The 19,582-nt window shown below is 38.8% G+C and overlaps 3 protein-coding genes across 5 annotated transcripts; 1 reads left to right on the top strand and 2 right to left on the bottom strand.

Moving 5' to 3' along the window:
• Positions 1-623: 623 nt before the first annotated feature.
• On the bottom strand, positions 624-9,341 carry LOC126601644 (ER membrane protein complex subunit 7 homolog). Its single transcript, XM_050268386.1, has 7 exons — positions 9,123-9,341; positions 8,975-9,021; positions 8,330-8,438; positions 7,986-8,049; positions 7,771-7,887; positions 7,567-7,675; positions 624-1,039 (listed from the first exon to the last, which is right to left on the bottom strand). Exons 1-7 carry the CDS (start codon positions 9,212-9,214, stop codon positions 948-950), a joined length of 630 nt encoding a protein of 209 aa, XP_050124343.1. The 5' UTR covers positions 9,215-9,341; the 3' UTR covers positions 624-947.
• On the top strand, positions 1,966-6,068 carry LOC126601642 (uncharacterized). 2 transcript variants are annotated; one of them, XM_050268385.1, is made up of 3 exons: positions 1,966-2,858; positions 2,955-3,578; positions 4,275-6,068. In XM_050268385.1, exon 3 carries the CDS (start codon positions 5,306-5,308, stop codon positions 5,978-5,980), a length of 675 nt encoding a protein of 224 aa, XP_050124342.1. In that variant the 5' UTR covers positions 1,966-2,858; positions 2,955-3,578; positions 4,275-5,305; the 3' UTR covers positions 5,981-6,068. The 2 variants fall into 2 exon arrangements, with proteins under 2 accessions (XP_050124342.1, XP_050124341.1); XM_050268384.1 differs by having other exon boundaries at positions 1,966-3,578.
• A 903-nt stretch (positions 9,342-10,244) lies between the features above and the next one.
• Positions 10,245-15,645, bottom strand: LOC126605651 (uncharacterized vacuolar membrane protein YML018C-like). Of its 2 annotated transcripts, XM_050273062.1 has the most exons (9): positions 15,254-15,326; positions 12,548-12,607; positions 12,206-12,462; positions 11,820-12,034; positions 11,571-11,641; positions 11,364-11,465; positions 10,983-11,100; positions 10,736-10,871; positions 10,245-10,526 (listed from the first exon to the last, which is right to left on the bottom strand). In XM_050273062.1, exons 3-9 carry the CDS (start codon positions 12,452-12,454, stop codon positions 10,464-10,466), a joined length of 954 nt encoding a protein of 317 aa, XP_050129019.1. In that variant the 5' UTR covers positions 12,455-12,462; positions 12,548-12,607; positions 15,254-15,326; the 3' UTR covers positions 10,245-10,463. The 2 variants fall into 2 exon arrangements, with proteins under 2 accessions (XP_050129019.1, XP_050129017.1); XM_050273060.1 differs by having other exon boundaries at positions 12,206-12,607; positions 15,254-15,645.
• Between the last annotated feature and the right edge of the window lie 3,937 nt (positions 15,646-19,582).

Raw genomic sequence — 19,582 nt, 5'->3', positions numbered from 1 at the left:
GATGACAAGTACAGTGACACTGTCCTGAATTCACATATCATATTGCGCTGGTGAAGTGCTCAACACATGCAAGCCAGACAATAAGCGGTGGTTTTTGTGGCAAAAAATAAGCAAAGCGTAAGAACCTACGGGAGGGAGGTGTAGTCAAACTAAGATTTTAAAGGATTTTGAAAGTGATAGATTTTATAGAATTTAAGAGGATTAAAGACTCATACAAAATTTATATGGATTTTAAAGAATTTGAATGGATTGTGGTGGAAAGATTTGAAATTGTGAGGTTGGATTCTTTTTAGTCTTGGTTATATATACTTTTTGCTCTCAAATCTCACAAAACCCACAACTTATTGAAATCCTCCAAAATCTTAATTTTTTTAATACACTTAGATTTGGATGGATTTTAAAATCCTTTAAAATCTTTTAATTGACTACATTAAGATTTTAAAATCTTCTAAAATCCGAGTTTGATTACACCCCTATTTTGAGTAAACAAGCCCTGATATTTCAGGAATGAGAATAATGCGCAAGGATTTCTATTCTATTTATGGTAAGTAAACACGTCATAAAAGTAACGAGAATAATGTCTGGTAAGTAAACACGTCATAAAAATAATGTGATACTGGACATCTGCCAAACATTATTCTCATTGAATTGCAAGTGGAGTAAGCAATAATTAATAACACCGTTAACTACGACCGGCTGGTTTGTCCGCAGCACAAGACTGAATCGTCAAAACGTTTTATAGAATCAAAGACGACGCTAAAGCATCAAATACAGAAACAAAAATGTCTTACGAACATCACGATCATAGCCAAAAGAGAAAAAAAGTCGGACCAATTCGTAATATTTCTTGGAATTTCTTTCGTAACCATAAAGATAGTCTCCCAGCTTCTGAACAGGAAAATATAAGTCCTCCATTGCAGAGAGGGTTCCTACTTCTCCATCTTTCTCTAACTCCTCGCGGCACCAGGTAACAAACTTGCCAGCGAAGGAACCCCTTGGTTTCTCATTTCTTCTTGTGTTCGCCTCATTTCTTCGGGATCTGTGGTCAATATAAAGGATACTTATGGAGGAACTCTTACAAACGTATACACTACCAAAGTATACTACCGTAAACAGGCATGATAAGACAAAAAAAGGGGATGAATATGAAGGGCATGTGTAATATCAACACAGATGGCATTCATTGGTATCATTGGACGAGATGAAACCACAAGCGATCCACATACAGAAGTAAACAATCAGAAGTTAAAGGTAACAATCAAGTACTTTTTAATTATGTACAGTCATCTAACGAGTAATAAGTCAAAATTTGAGTAACAACAACAACAACAACAACAACAAAGCCTTTTCCCACTAAGTGGGGTCGGCTATATGAATCCTAGAACGCCATTGCGCTCGGTTTTGTGTCATGCCCTCCGTTAGATCCAAGTACTCTAAGTCTTTTCTTAGAGTCTCTTCCAAAGTTTTCCTAGGTCTTCCTCTACCCCTTCGGCCCTGAACCTCTGTCCCGTAGTCACATCTTCGAACCAGAGCGTCAGTCGGCCTTCTTTGCACATGTCCAAATCACCAGAGCCGATTTTCTCTCATCTTTCCTACAATTTCGGCTACTCCTACTTTACCTCGGATATCCTCATTCCCAATCTTATCCTTTCTCGTGTGCCCACACATCCCACGAAGCATCCTCATCTCCGCTACACCCATTTTGTGTACGTGTTGATGCTTCACCACCCAACATTCTCTGCCATACAACATCGCTGGCCTTATTGCCGTCCTATAAAATTTTCCCTTGAGCTTCAGTGGCCTACGACGGTCACACAACACGCCGGATGCACTCTTTCCATCCAGCTCGTATTCTATGGTTGAGATCTCCATCTAATTCTCCGTTCTCTTGCAAGATAGATCCTAGGTAACGAAAACGGTCGCTTTTTGTGATCTTCGCTAGATTGCTCCGGTCATTAGTGTGGATAAGTATATAAATGGATAGAGATAGGAAAGCAAACACAAGATGTACGTGGTTCACCCAGATTGGCTACGTCCACGGAATAGAAGAGTTCTCATTAATTGTGAAGGGTTTACACAAGTACATAGGTTCAAGCTCTCCTTTAGTGAGTACGAGTGAATGATTTAGTACAAATGACATTAGGAAATATTGTGGGAGAATGATCTCGTAATCACGAAACTTCTAAGTATCGGAGTGTGGTGTCGTCTTGACTTGCCTTATCTGTCTCATAGGTAGATGTGGCATCTTCTCTGGAAGTACTCTTCCTCCATCCAGGGGTGGTATCTTTAACTGGTGGAGATGCACAAGGTAATGTATCAATTTCACTTGAAGCTTACTTGTAGTTTCAGGCTTGGTCAAGCGCGATACAAACCATGTAGTAGGAGTCCCCCAAGTCGCCGAGCTAGGGGGTCTGCTGAAAGAGGTGACAGACAAGGTAAGCAATCAGAGCTCCGACTGATTGTTCACCTTCTCCCCATCTTGCAGCAGCATGAAGGATAAAGAGAAGAAAAATGAGAAGAGATGATATGAGATACATTTGCTTTTGAAGAAGTAACTTTCCACAGGCTTATTCTTGAACTGAGTTGGAGGGTTTTCTGGTTTCCTCCAGAGTATAAGGCCGACTGAAGAATTTGAGGGTCAAAACAAGTCCATCAAATCTAGAGTACGTTCCACCCTGCTGATATGGGATACTTTTGCTTTTGACAGAGTAATGGATGTATCGGCACGTGTGCTGTTACGCTTGTCTCCACATGCTTCCTTGTATCCTTTGCACTTGCCCTATCTGTTCCTCAAGCAGATGCGGAATCTTCCCTGGAAACATAAGATGATGAAGATGAGTACTCGAGAGCAATGCCAGGTAAGTAATCAGGTAAGGGGTTCAAGGCAGTCAGTTCCTGGCTGGAAGCTTGATTCCAAGTGCTGACTGATTGCTCTCTTTCTCCTTGTCTTGCAGGTAAAAACAAGGCCAAAAGAAAAAACAGGGAAAAAGCATGATATGGGATACTCTTGCTTTTAACCCTGATGATATGAGATATTCTTGCTCTAGTATAGATTGTTTGCAGATGTATTATCGGGGGGAAAGAAAGCTGAATATTTCGAAAGGCTTTGTTGGGAGTGCCCTCTCAGATATGATGAAGGGTTGAGCATTTTTGCAGGTCTGCCTGTCCGTTGGGGATGGAGGTCGACATATATAGGAGTCTCCCTAACAACAAGTAGTAATGCTATTCCTTTACCCTGCTTGGTCATAGCACGGTAGTGGGAGCTGCCAGTTTCACATGTTTTAACTCTGTCAGAGCACTTTGAAAAAGTGGTCTGTGGTATCTGGCTCTCGAGATTCGGAGAACGATGCCTCTTCGATTTTTGAGAAAGCAATCATGCTGGGGGTCTGACTCTCGAGATTCGGAGAGCAGTGTCTCTTCGATTTTTGAGGAAGTAATCATGTTGGGAGTCTGGCTCTCGAGATTCGGAAGGCGGTGCCTCTTCGATTTTGGAGCAAGCAATCTTGTTGGGACTGTTTTCTCGAATGTGAGTAAAGGTTGGGCATGTTTGCTAGTCTACCTTGCCACGAAGCACAGAGGTTGACACACAGGGACTTTCCAATTATCCAGCAGTGGTACTGTTCCTTTACCCTTGTGGGTAATAATATGGTAGCTAGACCTTCAAAATTTATGTGTCTAAACTTTGTTAGTGCTGTTTCTTTGCTATTCTTTTACCTTTCTTGGTCAGAGCGATGTAGTGGGAGCTGCAAGCTTCACGTGCTCAACTTTGGCAGAGAACTTTGGCAAAGTGATCTGTGGTACCCATGAGTTATTGTTGCGTGTGGGAAGTGGGTGATTGAACAGTAAGATTCATGTGCTTTCTACTTCACCAGAAGTCTTCGACAGAATGCCCATAATTTCTGCAAAGCTGAGTGTGCGTGTGACAGGTGCTGACAAGGCTAGAAAAGTAGGTGCCTCTTCGATTTCTGAGATCGGCCCTCGTGGTCTCTGAGCAGCCCAGCTTTTGAGAAAGCGAGCGCCTCTTCGATTGATTCGGAGAACGGTGCCTCACCGATTTTTGAGAAAGCAATCATGCTGGGGGTCTGGCTCTCGAGATTCGGGGAGCAGTGTCTCTTCGATTTTTGAGAAAGTAATCATGTTGGGAGAGTGGCTCTCGAGATTCGGAGGGCGGTGCCTCTTCGATTTTGGAGCAAGCAATCTTGTTGGGAGTGTTTTCTCGAATGTGAGTAAAGGTTGGGCATGTTTGCTAGTCTACCTTGCCACGAAGCACAGAGGTTGACACACAGGGACTTTCCAATTATCCAGCAATGGTACTGTTCCTTTACCCTCTCTTCGATTTTTAAGAAAGTAGTCATGTTGGGAGTCTGGCTCTTTAGATTCGGAGGACGGTGCCTCTTCGATTTTGGTGCAAGCAATCTTATTGGGAGTGTTTTCTCGAATGTGAGTAAAGGTTGGGCATGTTTGCTAGTCTACCTTGCCACGAAGCACAGAGGTTAACATACATGGACTTTCCAATTATCCAGCAGTGGTACTGTTCCTTTACCCTTGTGGGTAATAATATGGTAGCTAGACCTTCAAAATTTATGGGTCTAAACTTTGTTAGTGCTGTTTCTTTGCTATTCTTTTACCCTTCTTGGTCAGAGCGATGTAGTGGGAGCTGCAAGCTTCACGTGCTCAACTTTGGCAGAGAACTTTGGCAAAGTTATCTGTGGTACCCATGAGCTATTGTTGCGTGTGGGAAGTGGGTGATTGAACAGTAAGATTCATGTGTTTTCTACTTCCCCAGAAGTCTTTGACAGAATGCCCATAATTTCCGCAAAGCTGAGTGTGCGTGTGACAGGTGCTGACAAGGCTGGAAAAGTAGGTGCCTCTTCGATTTCTGAGATCGGCCCTCGTGGTCTCTAGGGAGCCCAGCTTTTGAGAAAGCGAGCGCCTCTTCGATTTCTGAGATCGGCCTTCGTGGTCTTTGAGCAGCCCAACTTTTGAGAAAGCAAACGGCTCTTCGATTTCTGAGATCAACCCTCGTGATCTCTAAGCAGCCCAACTTTTGAGAAAGCAAACGGCTCTTCGATTTCTGAGATCAACCCTCGTGATCTCTAAGCAGCCCAACTTTTGAGAAAGCAAACGCCTCTTCGATTTCTGAGCAGGCGCCTCTTTGATTTCTGAAGCTCCGTCGAGTGCAGATTTTTATAGAGGCTGGCATTAAGTTCCAAAGAACACTTGAATCTCCACCAGTAGAAGCTTCATTCTTGCACTTCTAAGATCTTGATTTGTCCGACCTCTTCTCTCTTCAACACCTTTGAAAATGTCTGGCCCCTCCGACCGTCGTTTTGACTTGAACCTTGTTGAAGAGGCAGCCCCGCCTTCTCCAGACAACATATGGCGCCCATCCTTCGTCTCCCCAACTGGTCCTCTTACCGTTGGGGATTCCGTGATGAAGAATGATATGACCGCTGCGGTGGTGGCCAGGAACCTTCTCACTCCCAAAGATAACAGACTACTTTCCAAACGGTCTGATGAGTTAGCTGTTAAGGATTCGCTGGCTCTCAGTGTTCAGTGTGCAGGTTCTGTGTCTAATATGGCCCAACGCCTATTTGCTCGAACCCGCCAAGTTGAATCATTGGCGGCTGAAGTGATGAGTCTCAAACAGGAGATTAGAGGGCTCAAGCATGAGAATAAACAGTTGCACCGGCTCGCACATGACTATGCTACAAACATGAAGAGGAAGCTTGACCAGATGAAGGAAACTGATGGTCAGGTTTTACTTGATCATCAGAGATTTGTGGGTTTGTTCCAAAGGCATTTATTGCCTTCGTCTTCTGGGGCTGTACCGCGTAATGAAGCTCCAAATGATCAACCTCTGATGCCTCCTCCTTCTAGGGTTCTGTCCAGTACTGAGGCTCCAAATGATCCCCCTCCGGTGCCTTCTCTTTCTGGGGCTCTACCGACTGCTGAGACTTCTCCTAAGCAACCTTTGTGAAGGCTCCCTCTTGTGTGTTTATTTTGACTCATGTATATGTACATATTTGTAGCTTATCGGGGATATCAATAAATAAGCTTTCCTTCATTTCAACGTATTGTGTTAAATACACCAAAGCCTTCTTCGCTAAGTTCTTTGAATTTTCTTTTGTTGAAGCTTGTATGTTGAAGCTTTCTGAGTGGAGCATGTAGGTTGGGGTAGTGTTCCCTTAATTTCCCGAGTGAGGAAAACTTCTTGGTTGGAGACTTGGAAAATCCAAGTCACTGAGTGGGATCGGCTATATGAATCTTAGAACGCCATTGTGCTCGATCCTGTGTCATGTCCTTCGTTAGATCCAAGTACTCTAAGTCTTTTCTTAGAGTCTCTTCCAAAGTTTTCCTAGGTCTTCCTCTACCCCTTCGGCCCTGAACCTCTGTCCCATAGTCGCATCTTCTAATCGGAGCGTCAGTAGGCCTTCTTTGCACATGTCCAAACCACCGTAACCGATTTTCTCTCATCTTTCCTTCAATTTCGGCTACTCCTACTTTACCCCGGATATCCTCATTCCTAATCTTATCCTTTCTCGTGTGCCCACACATCCAACGAAGCATCCTCATCTCCGCTACACCCATTTTGTGTACGTGTTGATGTTTCACCGCCCAACATTCTGTGCCATACAGCATCGCCGGCCTTATTGCCGTCCTATAAAATTTTCCCTTGAGCTTCAGTGGCATACGGCGGTCACACAACACGCCGGATGCACTCTTCCACTTCATCCATCCAGCTTGTATTCTATGGTTGAGATCTCCATCTAATTCTCCGTTCTTTTGCAAGATAGATCCTAGGTAACGAAAACGGTCGCTCTTTGGTATTTCTTGATCTCCGATCCTCACCCCTAACTCGTTTTGGCCTCCATTTGCACTGAACTTGCACTCCATATATTCTGTCTTTGATCGGCTTAGGCGAAGACCTTTAGATTCCAACACTTCTCTCCAAAGGTTAAGTTTTGCATTTACCCCTTCCTGAGTTTCATCTATCAACACTATATCGTCTGCGAAAAGCATACACCAAGGAATATCATCTTGAATATGTCCTGTTAACTCATCCATTACCAACGCAAAAAGGTAAGGACTTAAGGATGAGCCTTGATGTAATCCTACAGTTATGGGAAAGCTTTCGGTTTGTCCTTCATGAGTTCTTACGGCAGTCTTTGCTCCTTCATACATATCCTTTATAGCTTGGATATATGCTACTCGTACTCCTTTCTTCTCTAAAATCCTCCAAAGAATGTCTCTTGGGACCCTATCATACGCTTTTTCCAAATCTATAAAGACCATGTGTAAATCCTTTTTCCCATCTCTATATCTTTCCATCAATCTTCGTAAGAGATAGATTGCCTCCATGGTTGAGCGCCCTGGCATGAACCCGAATTGGTTGTCCGAAACCCGTAAGAAAATATGTTTTAGCTATATGCCCTAGCTTTCAGAACAGAAGTCAGGCATGCGAGTCCCTATGGATTATATTGATGAAAGTAAACTCTAAAGCAAATCAGAGCCTTAATCCCGTGGACGGAATTTAAAAAGCTATACCAAGCATAGATCACTTACCCATGTTCTCCACTAATTTCGGCATAAGAAACACGACAATTAGCATAAATCCAACCATCAGTCCCATGGGACTCTTTACAAGAGTCATTATGGAGAAGGGTTCTCTTATCTGCAATGAAACAAACATGACATGAGGTGAAAAATTCATAACAATACAGAAATGTGGTGAAACATATAAAGAAGAATGAGAAAAATGAAACCAACCTCGTAATACTGTTCCTCTCTCAATGGCTCCAAAACAAACTCATTCAGTGGCCTCCTATTCTCAGTCAGTGCTGCCTGAACCTTGCCTGGGTTTCTAGCACTAACATCAACTCGGACCTTAACATTTTTACAAAAATGAAAACATGGGGATATCAGATTTGTGATACTTTCATTTCAAGAGGTATAAAAGAGGCACTTATATAGAAGAGTCTCACCGGAGAAAAGAAATAGCCTATCGCAGACACTTCAATCAAATGAGTCCCCGCAGGCACATTATGGCTTTAAGAACACATGTTAAGGAAAGATGGTATACATAATAATAAATATATCATGTCTTGATTTTCTCTTAGGGGATAAAATATCATACACATTTGGGAGCAGCCTCTCCATAAATGGGGATAAGGCTAGCCGACATTCACCTCTCCCAGACCCTGCGTAAAGCGGGAGCCTTGTGCACTGGGCAAATGAATGGAATGGATAAAATATCATACACATATACACAAGGCACATACAAAGACAGCATCAGAAATATACTTATCAAGATAACCAAATAGGATACAATGAAAAAAATCCATCAGGCCTCAGAAAGGTAACATTTTGACCACCATTTAGTATGACTTTGATATTTGATATCTTTCCATAAGGTGCAAACCCTTTCACCCCGAGACCTGCATACAAAATTTGTGAGTTATACACACCAGAATGAAACGTACAACAACTTTTTGCTTGGAAGAAATTAGAGTTCAATATCGGTAAGTTAAGTGTAGAGCGTAATTCAGACTACTAACCCTCCTAGAACTAACACAAATTTAGCTAGCAGTCCACACTGGAACCACTCATCCAAAATCAGGGTAAAAATCCTTAACCTCACAAACTACCTGAACCGATCAAATTAACACGAAACCAGTCCTATTCCACAAGCCCTAATCAGTTTACATCTATCTCCTCATCCCAATACAACAACAAAGCAATCAAATTTAAGACATTTCACAGCCTAACCCTTCCTTTCGAATTCGGAATCAAATTTAAGACTTTTCACAAACTACCCGAACCGATCAAATTAATTTAACTAACAATTTGTTTCAATTAACACGAAATTTTCACCAAAACTGCACGCTAAATCACAAGTTTTCAAACTTTTCTGTAAAACAAAAGGGTAAAGAAATACAATCAACAGGAAGGTAAATTCAATTGAAAGACTTACTGGGTGGGATCTTTACTCGGCCATGAATGGTGTATCCGTCGGCAGAGCTGCAACAGATAATTTAATTAGAAATTTGAAGAAAATTAATTTCGAAATCGTCGATGCATCGTATTTAGTTTGGGTAAAGAGAAGAACTTTTCAATCGTACTCGGTAGAAATTGCGAGTGACGAAGAGATGAGCGAAAAGCACAGTAGGAAAAGCACGAGAACCACCGGATTGGATCTCCAGCTCCGCGCCATAACGAAACACTGAGAGAGCGTTTGCGAGAGTTTCAGAGTGTTTGTGTGAAATGTGCGAGAGAGAGACAGAGAGAGAGAGTTGAGAGGGATCTGGTGTTACGGAATTTGCTAAATTGTTGTGCCGGCGAAATCAGGTCCGTACTTGTTTACTCTGATTGAATCCGTAGTGTGCAGTGCGTTCTTCTACATCGCAGCAATGACAACACGCCACGTGTTGATCATTCGAAATCCAACTTTTTTATTATTCTGTTTTTACTCAATGTAGGTGACATTGCAAAAAATTGTACACGAAATTTTTTTTTTTCGTAAGTACCCGAAATATTAAGCATAGTGTGAATTATTCACAAAAAATTGTGGCTCTGTCACTTAAAAATTTAACAATATCACTTAGTTGTACAAAATAAGACAGGAGAAAGACTTATACATGACAAATGAGATGAGTAAAGATAATATCCAGCATCCAACAATTTACTCACTAATAAAGTTTTACTCGCCTAAGTCGCCTCATTATAGAAAACTAATGTTAGATACTATTGTCAAGTTTTCTTGTAATGTGCTTATCAATTTGGAGTTGATAGATCCATTATGATAATGATCGATTAATTCATGTAAAACTTTTTAGTAACTCAAACACAGAGTCAACAAACCTAGATTATGACCTTGGGCTTGTTTTTCAATTTTTCTTGCATTCAACTTGATATATTGAAGATGTAATTACTTGTTTTGTTCTTAAAAGAGTCAATCATGACCTTAGAAGAGCTTTAAAATCAAGCCTTTCGTTAACCGTTCACTTGTCAACAAGTGTTTCAAATTCGGATTGGCCATTCTTCACCCGTTAGCAAACGTTTTGTTAACGGGTCCACCCACTAGCAAACGCTTTGTTAACAGGTCCACCCGCTTACAAAATGATTTGTTGATGGTGACCCGTTAACAAAGCGATCTGTAGTCAACACAACACGAATAAAGAAAGAAAGAAAGAAAGAAGGGGAAAATAAAAGAAAAAAAAAAAACCAACCAACCATTGGCAGAGTGCGTGAAATGAGATTTTACTTTGATGGTGAAAAAACAAGTATGATGAAAACAATTATATTCAGTGCCTTCTCTCCCTCTCCACAAACCAACCGACCCACATTGAAGACAAACTTTCCTACTCGTAAACTCAACAACTTGAAGTCCGATCAGAACGGAAGAGAGAAAAAGGCTCCATAAAAGAATCAGGATTCCCAACAAATCAGTCTTCGATAAAATGCTATAATCCCAACTTCTTCGAGCACCAATCCGAAAGGTTAGCTATTACAAATCCTGCAAATACCTGCAGAAGCAACAAAAAGGGTTCATAGATGCAACAGGACATAAGTTCGAATACGTATATTGCTAGTGAGAGATCATTGTCTCCAAAGGTGAGTGTGAAATGCTGAAACCAAGCGCCTTCCGGAAAGAAGTTTAACAAAGGTACTTCACTAGTAACTACGGATGCTAAATAATTCAAAAATATAATGCTTATTCATGAAAGCATCATACCTGAACAGAACCAAGTATGTAAACTGCCGAATAATGACGGCCATGGATGAACATGTCAGCAACCATAGCAAGGGGAATGGTGAGCGACATGCCCAAGGTGGCAACGAGTGGAGTTGTCCACACAACACATAGTGCCCTGTCAGAAGTTTTTACTTATTGGTCAAATAGAAAAGCGGAAGATTAAAACAAGAAGTCTGTGAAAACGCAAGTGTGAATCGCAGATTGAAAATTGATTGTTTAAACATACCAGAAGTAGTCAGAGAGTACACTTCCAATAAAGCCGTTGGCAATAACAACTTCTTCCAATTTAGCAGAGTGAGGAATCATAAACTTGGGCTCAATGCCCAATGCTGTCAACGGCCAAACTGGAAAATAAAAGAAAAATTAGAGAAAGTAATGATTCAATCAAAGAAGTGATGGATTGCCCGTCACTTTCATGTTTCCACCAAGCTAGCATTGTGCCTTGCTTGATTTCTGGAAATCAGAGTCCGATTCAATCAAAGAAGTGATGGATTGCCCGTCACTTTCATGTTTCCACCAAGCTAGCATTGTGCCTTGCTTGATTTCTGGAAATCAGAGTCCGAAGGAGAAAAACTGAAAGGAATCATTCATACTTAGCAACACTTACTAAGCCACCATAACAATACAAGTGTAAACAATCCAATATACCCAAACAACTTTTGCACGTCAACCCTTTCTCCTCCTTCACCCGCAAACTTTTTAAGAAGAACTGTAGCATTGAGAATAAAATGAATGTTAATATTATTGTCAAAAAAATCCATGAAAAATTTGTGCCAAGGAGTAAATGAAAAAATGAAAAAGGATATCTCCCAACCAGTGAATAGACCATATGACATGGCTGAGAGAAGACCAAACATATCTCCAACAAGAGAGCGTTTCCCGTTGCTGAACAAAAATATTAACTGTCAATCCCAAAACATGCATTACAAACAGCAATTTGATATTATATAATGGCATTGTTATGTAAAAAGAGATCTTTTTTCTTCCATAAAAAAAGAGACAAATATAATGTAAGTTATGACAAATTTGACGTAGACAACAGAGATTGACTGATTATACGTACGCGGCACTCAGTTGTGACTCATCCGTAGCCCATGTTTTGCCCAGAGTTGTCATAGCTACACCAGCCATGCTAACAAAGACAGCGACCACCTTTGCTACATTTAAAGAATCTTCGCCCAAGAATGCACCTACAAAAAGAGTAAAGAGTCCTGACGTCGAGGATAATACTGTTGTACTTGCAACACTTGTACGCGCGAGAGCAGCATTTGAAAAATACTGAAACAACAAAAAATAATCAATAAGAATCTTCTTTACGTCCTTCACAATAATTTTGAATTATCAATTCAAAGAAACATATCTCATTTGTTAAACACGTCTCGGACTCAACAGCACCTAAAAGTCAATGGAAAATATTCTTGAACAAAGTAGCTTTAGGAAGTTCCTTACCTCCGTAATAAACCAGAGAGGGGCAATGTAAAACCCATAAGTAGCAATTTGCCTCGTAGTAACCTCTTTATCATGTTTCAGCACATTTAAATCATCTTTGTATTTAGAAACCAAAGGCTGTTCTTCTGCATGAGGTGAAAGGTCTGCATCACTGTCTTTTCTGGTCAAGGACCCATGAATTTCCAATTCAAAGTCTTTCACTCCATTGAGTTTTAGAGTAGAACTAAATCCAGCAGAAAACTCATTCATGCTGCTTTCTGCATTTTTATCACTTTTAGAGGAGCGGCGTTTTAGAAAATTACACAACCAATCCTTAATGAATGCTATTGGGATGTAAACTACCATAAGAGAAGCTCCGAGATATGTTACTACAAATGGCTGCTTATAGTCCGTAAATATACCCTGCAGAAGTCACAATATTGGTCAGCTAGAACCAAACTGTGCACAGCATTATCAAATATATAGGTTAAGACAATGCGCCATATCAAAGAACTGAATCAAAGAATTTCTATAACGTGTGACAAATTTTCAGCTTAAAATCCGACCATTCAGGGGAAAGGTTTCAGTTGAAGCAATTAGATAACACTCACAATCATCTGCTAAAAGGGTTCAATTCAGCGTAGCTTTTCAGAAGCAGCCCGAATTTTGAGCTGCATTGATAGGTGCATTATTTCCTATATTTTTACGTCAATTATCCCTAGGTTTTGTTAAGAAATTGATTTTAAAAGAGCCTTATTACTTTGCTTAATTTCAGCTACTCTGCGCACTTGGAACGTTTTTGGGGATAATTTGACTTTCTGGAGGAATTTTGATGTAAGGCCAATTGGAGGAGAAAGCTAAGAAGCTGAAGATCGTTGTGTCCAGCTTTCATATTTTTCCATGGAGCCAAACACTCCAGTTTTGTAAATCATTCCCGCAGAAGTTGCATTCCTGTCAGAACTATGCAGCTGTGGGAGAATGAAAAATTGGAGGCTTTCCTGATTTTTCCTAGTGACGTGCAATTTATGCTTGGAAAGCTTAAGACATAGAGCTACAATTTTCCTATTTTTCCAGAATTTTCCAGAAGCGGAATCAACCCCAAATCTGGCATGCAACACAGGTTATGTGTTTCCCAGAAGGATAATTTCCTAGTTGGCGTCATTAATTTTTTAGGAATTTGTTTTGTTTTAGGAGAGTTTCTACCAGATCTTTTAGGGTTTTTTCTAGTATATATAAGGCGTCATAAGCTCTCTCTATATGACTGCAACCACATACCACACCATTCACCATCACCGCAATTCGCGAAGAAGAGTACGTGCCTTGCCATGGATTCCTGGTTCTATCTTTCTTTTATTTTTATTTATATGTGTAAGTTGTAACTAAGTTATTTTCTAAAGTTATGATGAAGCCATGACATGAATATTTGAGAAGTACTTTGTTAATTGCTAATTGATTCTATGTCATTGTATGTTCTTAATCTTTAGGCATATTTCATTCTAGATTCAGATTTCTAATGATTGATCACCCTTAGAAATTTTGCATCTAGATACTTAGACAAATCAATAAGGTTTACTGAAATTATGATTAAGAAGAGTAGATAAACTAGCGAGGATAACCAATATCAAGCTAGTCCTACTTGGTTGACATAGTTCTTCTATGGAATTTTTGTGTTTAATTGTATGTTTAACCAATAGGATTTAGTTATCATGTAGAGATACACAAGTTGATGGCTGACCACAGGTTACTTTAGAAAGAACAACCTTTAACATTGGCATGGTAATGGGATAGTAGTTTGCTGTAGGAAAAGTAAGTACGATTGTTGTTGGTGGATTCATAACTTTTTTTTTAGTACATCGATATTTTTACACTAAGGGGAGGGGGAGTTCGGCTAAGCCACACAATGGGCAACCTAATTTGGTATCGAATTCACCATCCACGAGATTCGAACCTAAAACCTCTCACTTCCAAGTGAAAATGAGTACCACCAAACCGTAGTACTAAGTGGTAGGTGGATTCATAACTTAGACTTCACTGTTTCTCAAATTATTTTTCTGTTGTGTGTTTATTTTAATTAATTTTCTTTTACTTTAATTGTTAATTTTAGTCTTAATCAATTATTCAATTCAATCTATCCTTTATTTATTTGATTAAGTCTAGCGTGATTAGTCAGCTGAATTAGTACTAAAGAAATCCCTATGGAATCGACCTCGTATTTGCATATCTTACTACAATTGATTCATGCGCTTGTGAGTTTAATTTGGTTTAAATTAATCTAGTATTTAGGTTAGTTTAAATGCACATCAAGCATCACTTATTTGGCCACCACATGAACACCAAGCTCAATTCAGTAACTAAAAAACAAACTTTGGCTTACTAACTAATCAATCAAAACTTTCATTACTAAGATAGAGATGAGGGCATGGAGACGCAAAAGCAGTTGAACATAGAATGTTCGGATTCAACTCAGTGTCAACCAACTAAGCCGAGGCACAACACTCAAAAAAGGTTCAATCTTGGTGTGCATTTCGCGTCCTTCAGTCCCTAAGGCACCACAGATAACTGCGCTTATGCACTTGAATGCTATTTCTATTCTGTTCCAGAATATGCTATATTTAACATTTCTAACGGCTGTCCTCCAACAAAACCTTTTCTTTTCGCTATGCTGGTTAAACCCAGAACCATTAGTTATACCCCATGGTTGCAAAGAATCAACAGGACGAAAACGAAGGAAAAGAACAACCTTTACTTACTAATGTTTTGATCCCTACTAACTCGTGAACAACAAATAAACTAATATCTTTACTACGTTTCCTCTATGGGTGAAGCACTACGACGTCGTCTTAAACAAGTTCAAGCTAACATTCAATCTTCTAATAAAGTTTATCACTTGGGTACAAATCCTTAACAAATTCCAATCATTTCCAACCCAAATAACTCACAAAACCCATCAGCAAAAGTCAAATCAGATGCAAAATGCATTACCATGAATCAAATTTGACCCAAAACTCTAAAATTAAATTACTAAATTGCATATTTTCAAATTTGGAAAGAGTAGAAGAAAGGACAAACCTGGGTAACTTCTGCAGAGGTGACCCAAATGACAACAACAGCAGCAATTAGGAACAACCCAGCTCTGTACCTCCACCCCATCATAAGCCCAGCAAAACCCAGATGGAAAAATCAGAGGAATTTCAAAGATCTGATTGGTTGGTTGGTCCTCCTCCTTAGATCTTTGATATTTTGGCCTGTCACCGACCTATAAGCATTGAGAATTTGAGATCTTGGGTGCTGGGTGACAGGGTGTCCCTAACTCCAATATCTGGCGTGCATTTAGGTGAGGAGGAGAGAGAAAGGCCCGGTTGGAGCGGGGCTGCTCGTTTTCTTGCAACAAAATGAAGAAATCCGGAAACTTTAGGAAGAAAGAGAAGGGAGATGGAAATTAACCAAAATAGAAATAAACTGAAAACGTTTCGGTTGTTATTATTTAAAACCCTCTCCGTTATATGTCCCGTTCTAAATTCAATTTTAATTAACTCCAATTTTTCATAATAATTAATTAAAACTTAATTGGGTATTTTTGATAACTAAAAGATTTATACTACGTTTGCAACATGTATGTTAAAAAATGAAATTAGAAAGCTATAAAAGAACATTTATAAAATAATAAGGTTTCTTTTCCAATAATATTAACGTTATTATAATTATTTTAAAGTTGTTCATTGGTTGAGAATTTCATGCTCTTTAACTCAATTTCCATCTCTTTCTTTCTCATTTTCTCATGTCCAATCAAAAATAAACTTGAAAGCTATGGAGGACCCTCGTGCTTTTAGGGTCTGTACGGTAAACTGGTTGAATAGGTTATAATCAAGTACAATGGATTTAAGTCAAGTTCTTTATTTATTATGTCAAAATGTGAAATAAACATATCATATATGAGAGGTTATGAATCATTTGGGTTATCTAACATATCTTTGTACATAGATTACAAATTTTATCTCACGTGTCCCTACTAATCTAATATTATTCATAATGCCTTATCTCATTTAACCTATTAAACGGGCCTTATGGCATATTCCTAATTCCCATAGGATAGCTTCAACTAAAAGAATCTGATTTTTTCAACACAAATGGAAACAAATTAAATATATGGGCAGGACTCCATATAAAATGAAAACGAAAGATACTGAGCGACAAAATCATGTAAATAAAATAATAGCAACACTTTTTAAAATTTTGTAGGTAGAAAAGACAGGTTGCATGACAAAATAAAATGGCATTTAAAGAGAGAATGTTGGCATTTATAGAGAGAATGCGACATTTTTAATAATGTTGCAGGCAGGAGAGAATATGAATATAAAATAGTACACAAATATATTCTTCTTACCAATAATTTCAACGTGTACACAAATTTATCATGCATTTTTTACCTAGAAGATAAGTTACCAACTAAAGTAAATTCCTCTTCACTTATATTAGCAATAACAGTAAAACATCAACAAAATGTCATTCCTATATGGTCGTTGACCTTAAAAACTACAAAGCTTATGCAGCGCGCAGGCCGAGTAACTAATGAGCTAACTACGTCCTTTAGTTGTATGCGGACGTGCCAACTCGTCGACCGAGGAGTAAAATATGTTGATGTTGCGTTGGATGCGTTGATGACTTCTCGATCTTTCGATTACGGCTGAGGAATGAACACTCCCGGCCTTCGGATTCTAGAGCCTGAAGACAAGACTGCTAGTTCTGCGAAGTTCACAAATTGTCGGCGCCGGATTCGGTCATATTGATTATATTCGTTAAAGTATAAGCACGTCGAATCGACACCAGACTATATGGGCACAAGTACTCAAAACAAATGTGCGTCTTGATAGTGAAAGTGGTTCGGCCATAAGAATGTTGAACTCTAAAGCTTACTTGTGAGTATCCAATCATAAAACAACTCGGCATTCAATGTGCCGAGCCCTAGTAAACTATAACAACTTGCCTCGCTGAACATGCTAATGAGATGACATCTGCCAATAAAGACCCGAAAGTTTTTCTCAACCGAGACTTGGATAGATAACCAGTCGGCCTCGACGCAATGTTGTTTATCCAAACTGAAGGTGTTTCGCAGTCGGCTGGTTCTACGGTGATATTGTTGTTTATCCAAACTAAAGGTATCACCGGTTGCCTTCACATTGCTGTTTATCAAAACTGAAGATGTGTCGACGGAAAAGGAAATAAAAATCTCAAGATTGTTGAAAGGTTTCGCGAAAGTGAGGGTTTGCACATGGCTGTTTGTGTGTTGAATTGGAGATACCTTAATGATGTCATCATCTCTCTATTTATACTAGTCAACCTACTTCCAATCAAATCACAACCATACTCGGATTAGAACTCATTCCCCCGATCCAACCTTATCTCGGCCAGTCCTACTCCTACTAGGACTTTGAACTCAACCCCCTTATTAGGCCGCATTCAATCCCAAACTCCAACATCCTTATCTTGTCGAAACTTTTTCTCGTATCAGGATTCAACTACCCATGGATTCCTAATGGGACACGGGCGACCTTGGCTATGTGGCCCATCAACCGGATGACCCCCATCGACTCCTAAGTACGGCCTCTGGGCCGAGAACAACTCTAAACTCGGCCCAAACCGATATTTTGGGTCCAAACAATGGTATGATATGAATTAACAGTAAAGGTAGTTGCTGTCAAATTTGACAACAATTTCAAATCTATTTTTAGTGATAAATAAATATTTTTGTCGTTATTATTTTTTTAATACATATTACAATATTAAAAGTTAAAATGTAATAATAATAATTCAAATTTGACATATGGCTTGGTGAACAAAATAAAAAAAAATCAAAGTGTCACATAAGCATTCAAATTTAAATTTTATGTTTACAATTTGACATCTATTTTGGAGATGGTCTTATGTATTGTTGGCTATCAAAATGAAAACACAAGGTTATACGGTTTTGTTTCCCAATTATTCTAATTTGTTCCTACGGAACCAAGGTCGAAAAGCTTGAAAAAAATTAGTCATTCACAATCATTGGTGAAAATTTCCTCATTAAACTATAGTTCGTTTGGATTTTTTTTTTAAATGACTAAAAATGTTTTTGTAAAAGTATTGTTGGAACCAATCATTAGTAAAAAACGCAAGTGAATCCTTAAAAGCACTTGAAGTGCTTCCATGAAGCATATTAGGCCATCTCCAACCGATGGCTGGCCAGATGACTCGTTTTAGCCATCTGGTCCTCAAAGATCCTTCAAGATATTAATATTTTAATGAACAGTACATGACCATATTTGCCTCCATCTCCAACCGAGGGCTAAAGGGCTCATTTTAACCCTGTCAAAAAAAACCGTCTCCAACCGAGGGCCAAAAAGCCATAAGGTCAAACATAATTTATTTTTAAAAATGTTGTTTAAGTTTCATGTTGTATAATTTGTATGTTGATTAATGTTATTTAATGTTGTTTCATATTGTTTAATGTTGTTTCATGTTACTTAATTTAATTTAATGTTGTATAATGGCTTAGGAAGTTATAGGAAAAAAAATATAATTTAAAAAAATATGAAACAAATTTTGTGAAATAGAAGTTATAGGAAAAAAAAAAGAATTTAAAATAAAATAAAATAAATTTTGTGAAATAGAAGTTATAGGAAAAAATGGAATTTAAAAAAAAATATGAAACAAATTTTGTAAAATAAAAGTTATAGGAAAAAATAGAAGTTATATGAAAAATTTTGTATATAGAAAATAATAATAAATGTAAAAAAAAAATTCAAATGCAACAGCTAGTCAGCTAGCCGTTGAATTTGAAATTTTTCTTAAGAATTTATGTTGGTTATAACCAACAGTAATACATTTATACTAAGTAATAGAATGTATTCCTGTCGGTTATAACCGACAGAAAATCCGACACATTTAAAAAAATCTAGCCAGCTGGAAGTGCCCAACCCTCTAGCCCTTTGGCCCTTTTCGATTCCGTGGGGCCCTCTTAGATTCCACAGCCCTCTGGCCTAGCCTTCGGTTGGAGACGGTTTTCGGGCTATTTTCGACCCTCTGGCCCTTTGGACCATTCGGTTGAAGATGGCCTTAAGTGCTTTTGAAACCCAAAAATATTTTCTTTAAAAGCGTTTTCAGTTATTTTAAAAGTACTTTCAAACAATTCCTTACGAGTTAATAACCTTTTTTAGAAATCGAATAAATTCGATCTAATATACATAAAAGGATGAATACAATAGTAGTTACGGTAGCTTTTGCGGTAAGAAATGCCTTAAAAAATCAGTAACGTGTGGCACTTTGAGTTCCTTGCCTTCCAACCCATAGCAAGTCAACTTACCGAGCTTTTGAAATTTTGAAATCTATTTGAATCATTTCGTTACCTATATTCTAGCGAAT

This window comes from Malus sylvestris, chromosome 15, assembly GCF_916048215.2.
Source record: "Malus sylvestris chromosome 15, drMalSylv7.2, whole genome shotgun sequence".
NCBI classification, from domain to species: Eukaryota; Viridiplantae; Streptophyta; class Magnoliopsida; order Rosales; family Rosaceae; genus Malus; species Malus sylvestris.
This window is presented reverse-complemented; position numbering and strand designations above follow the sequence as displayed.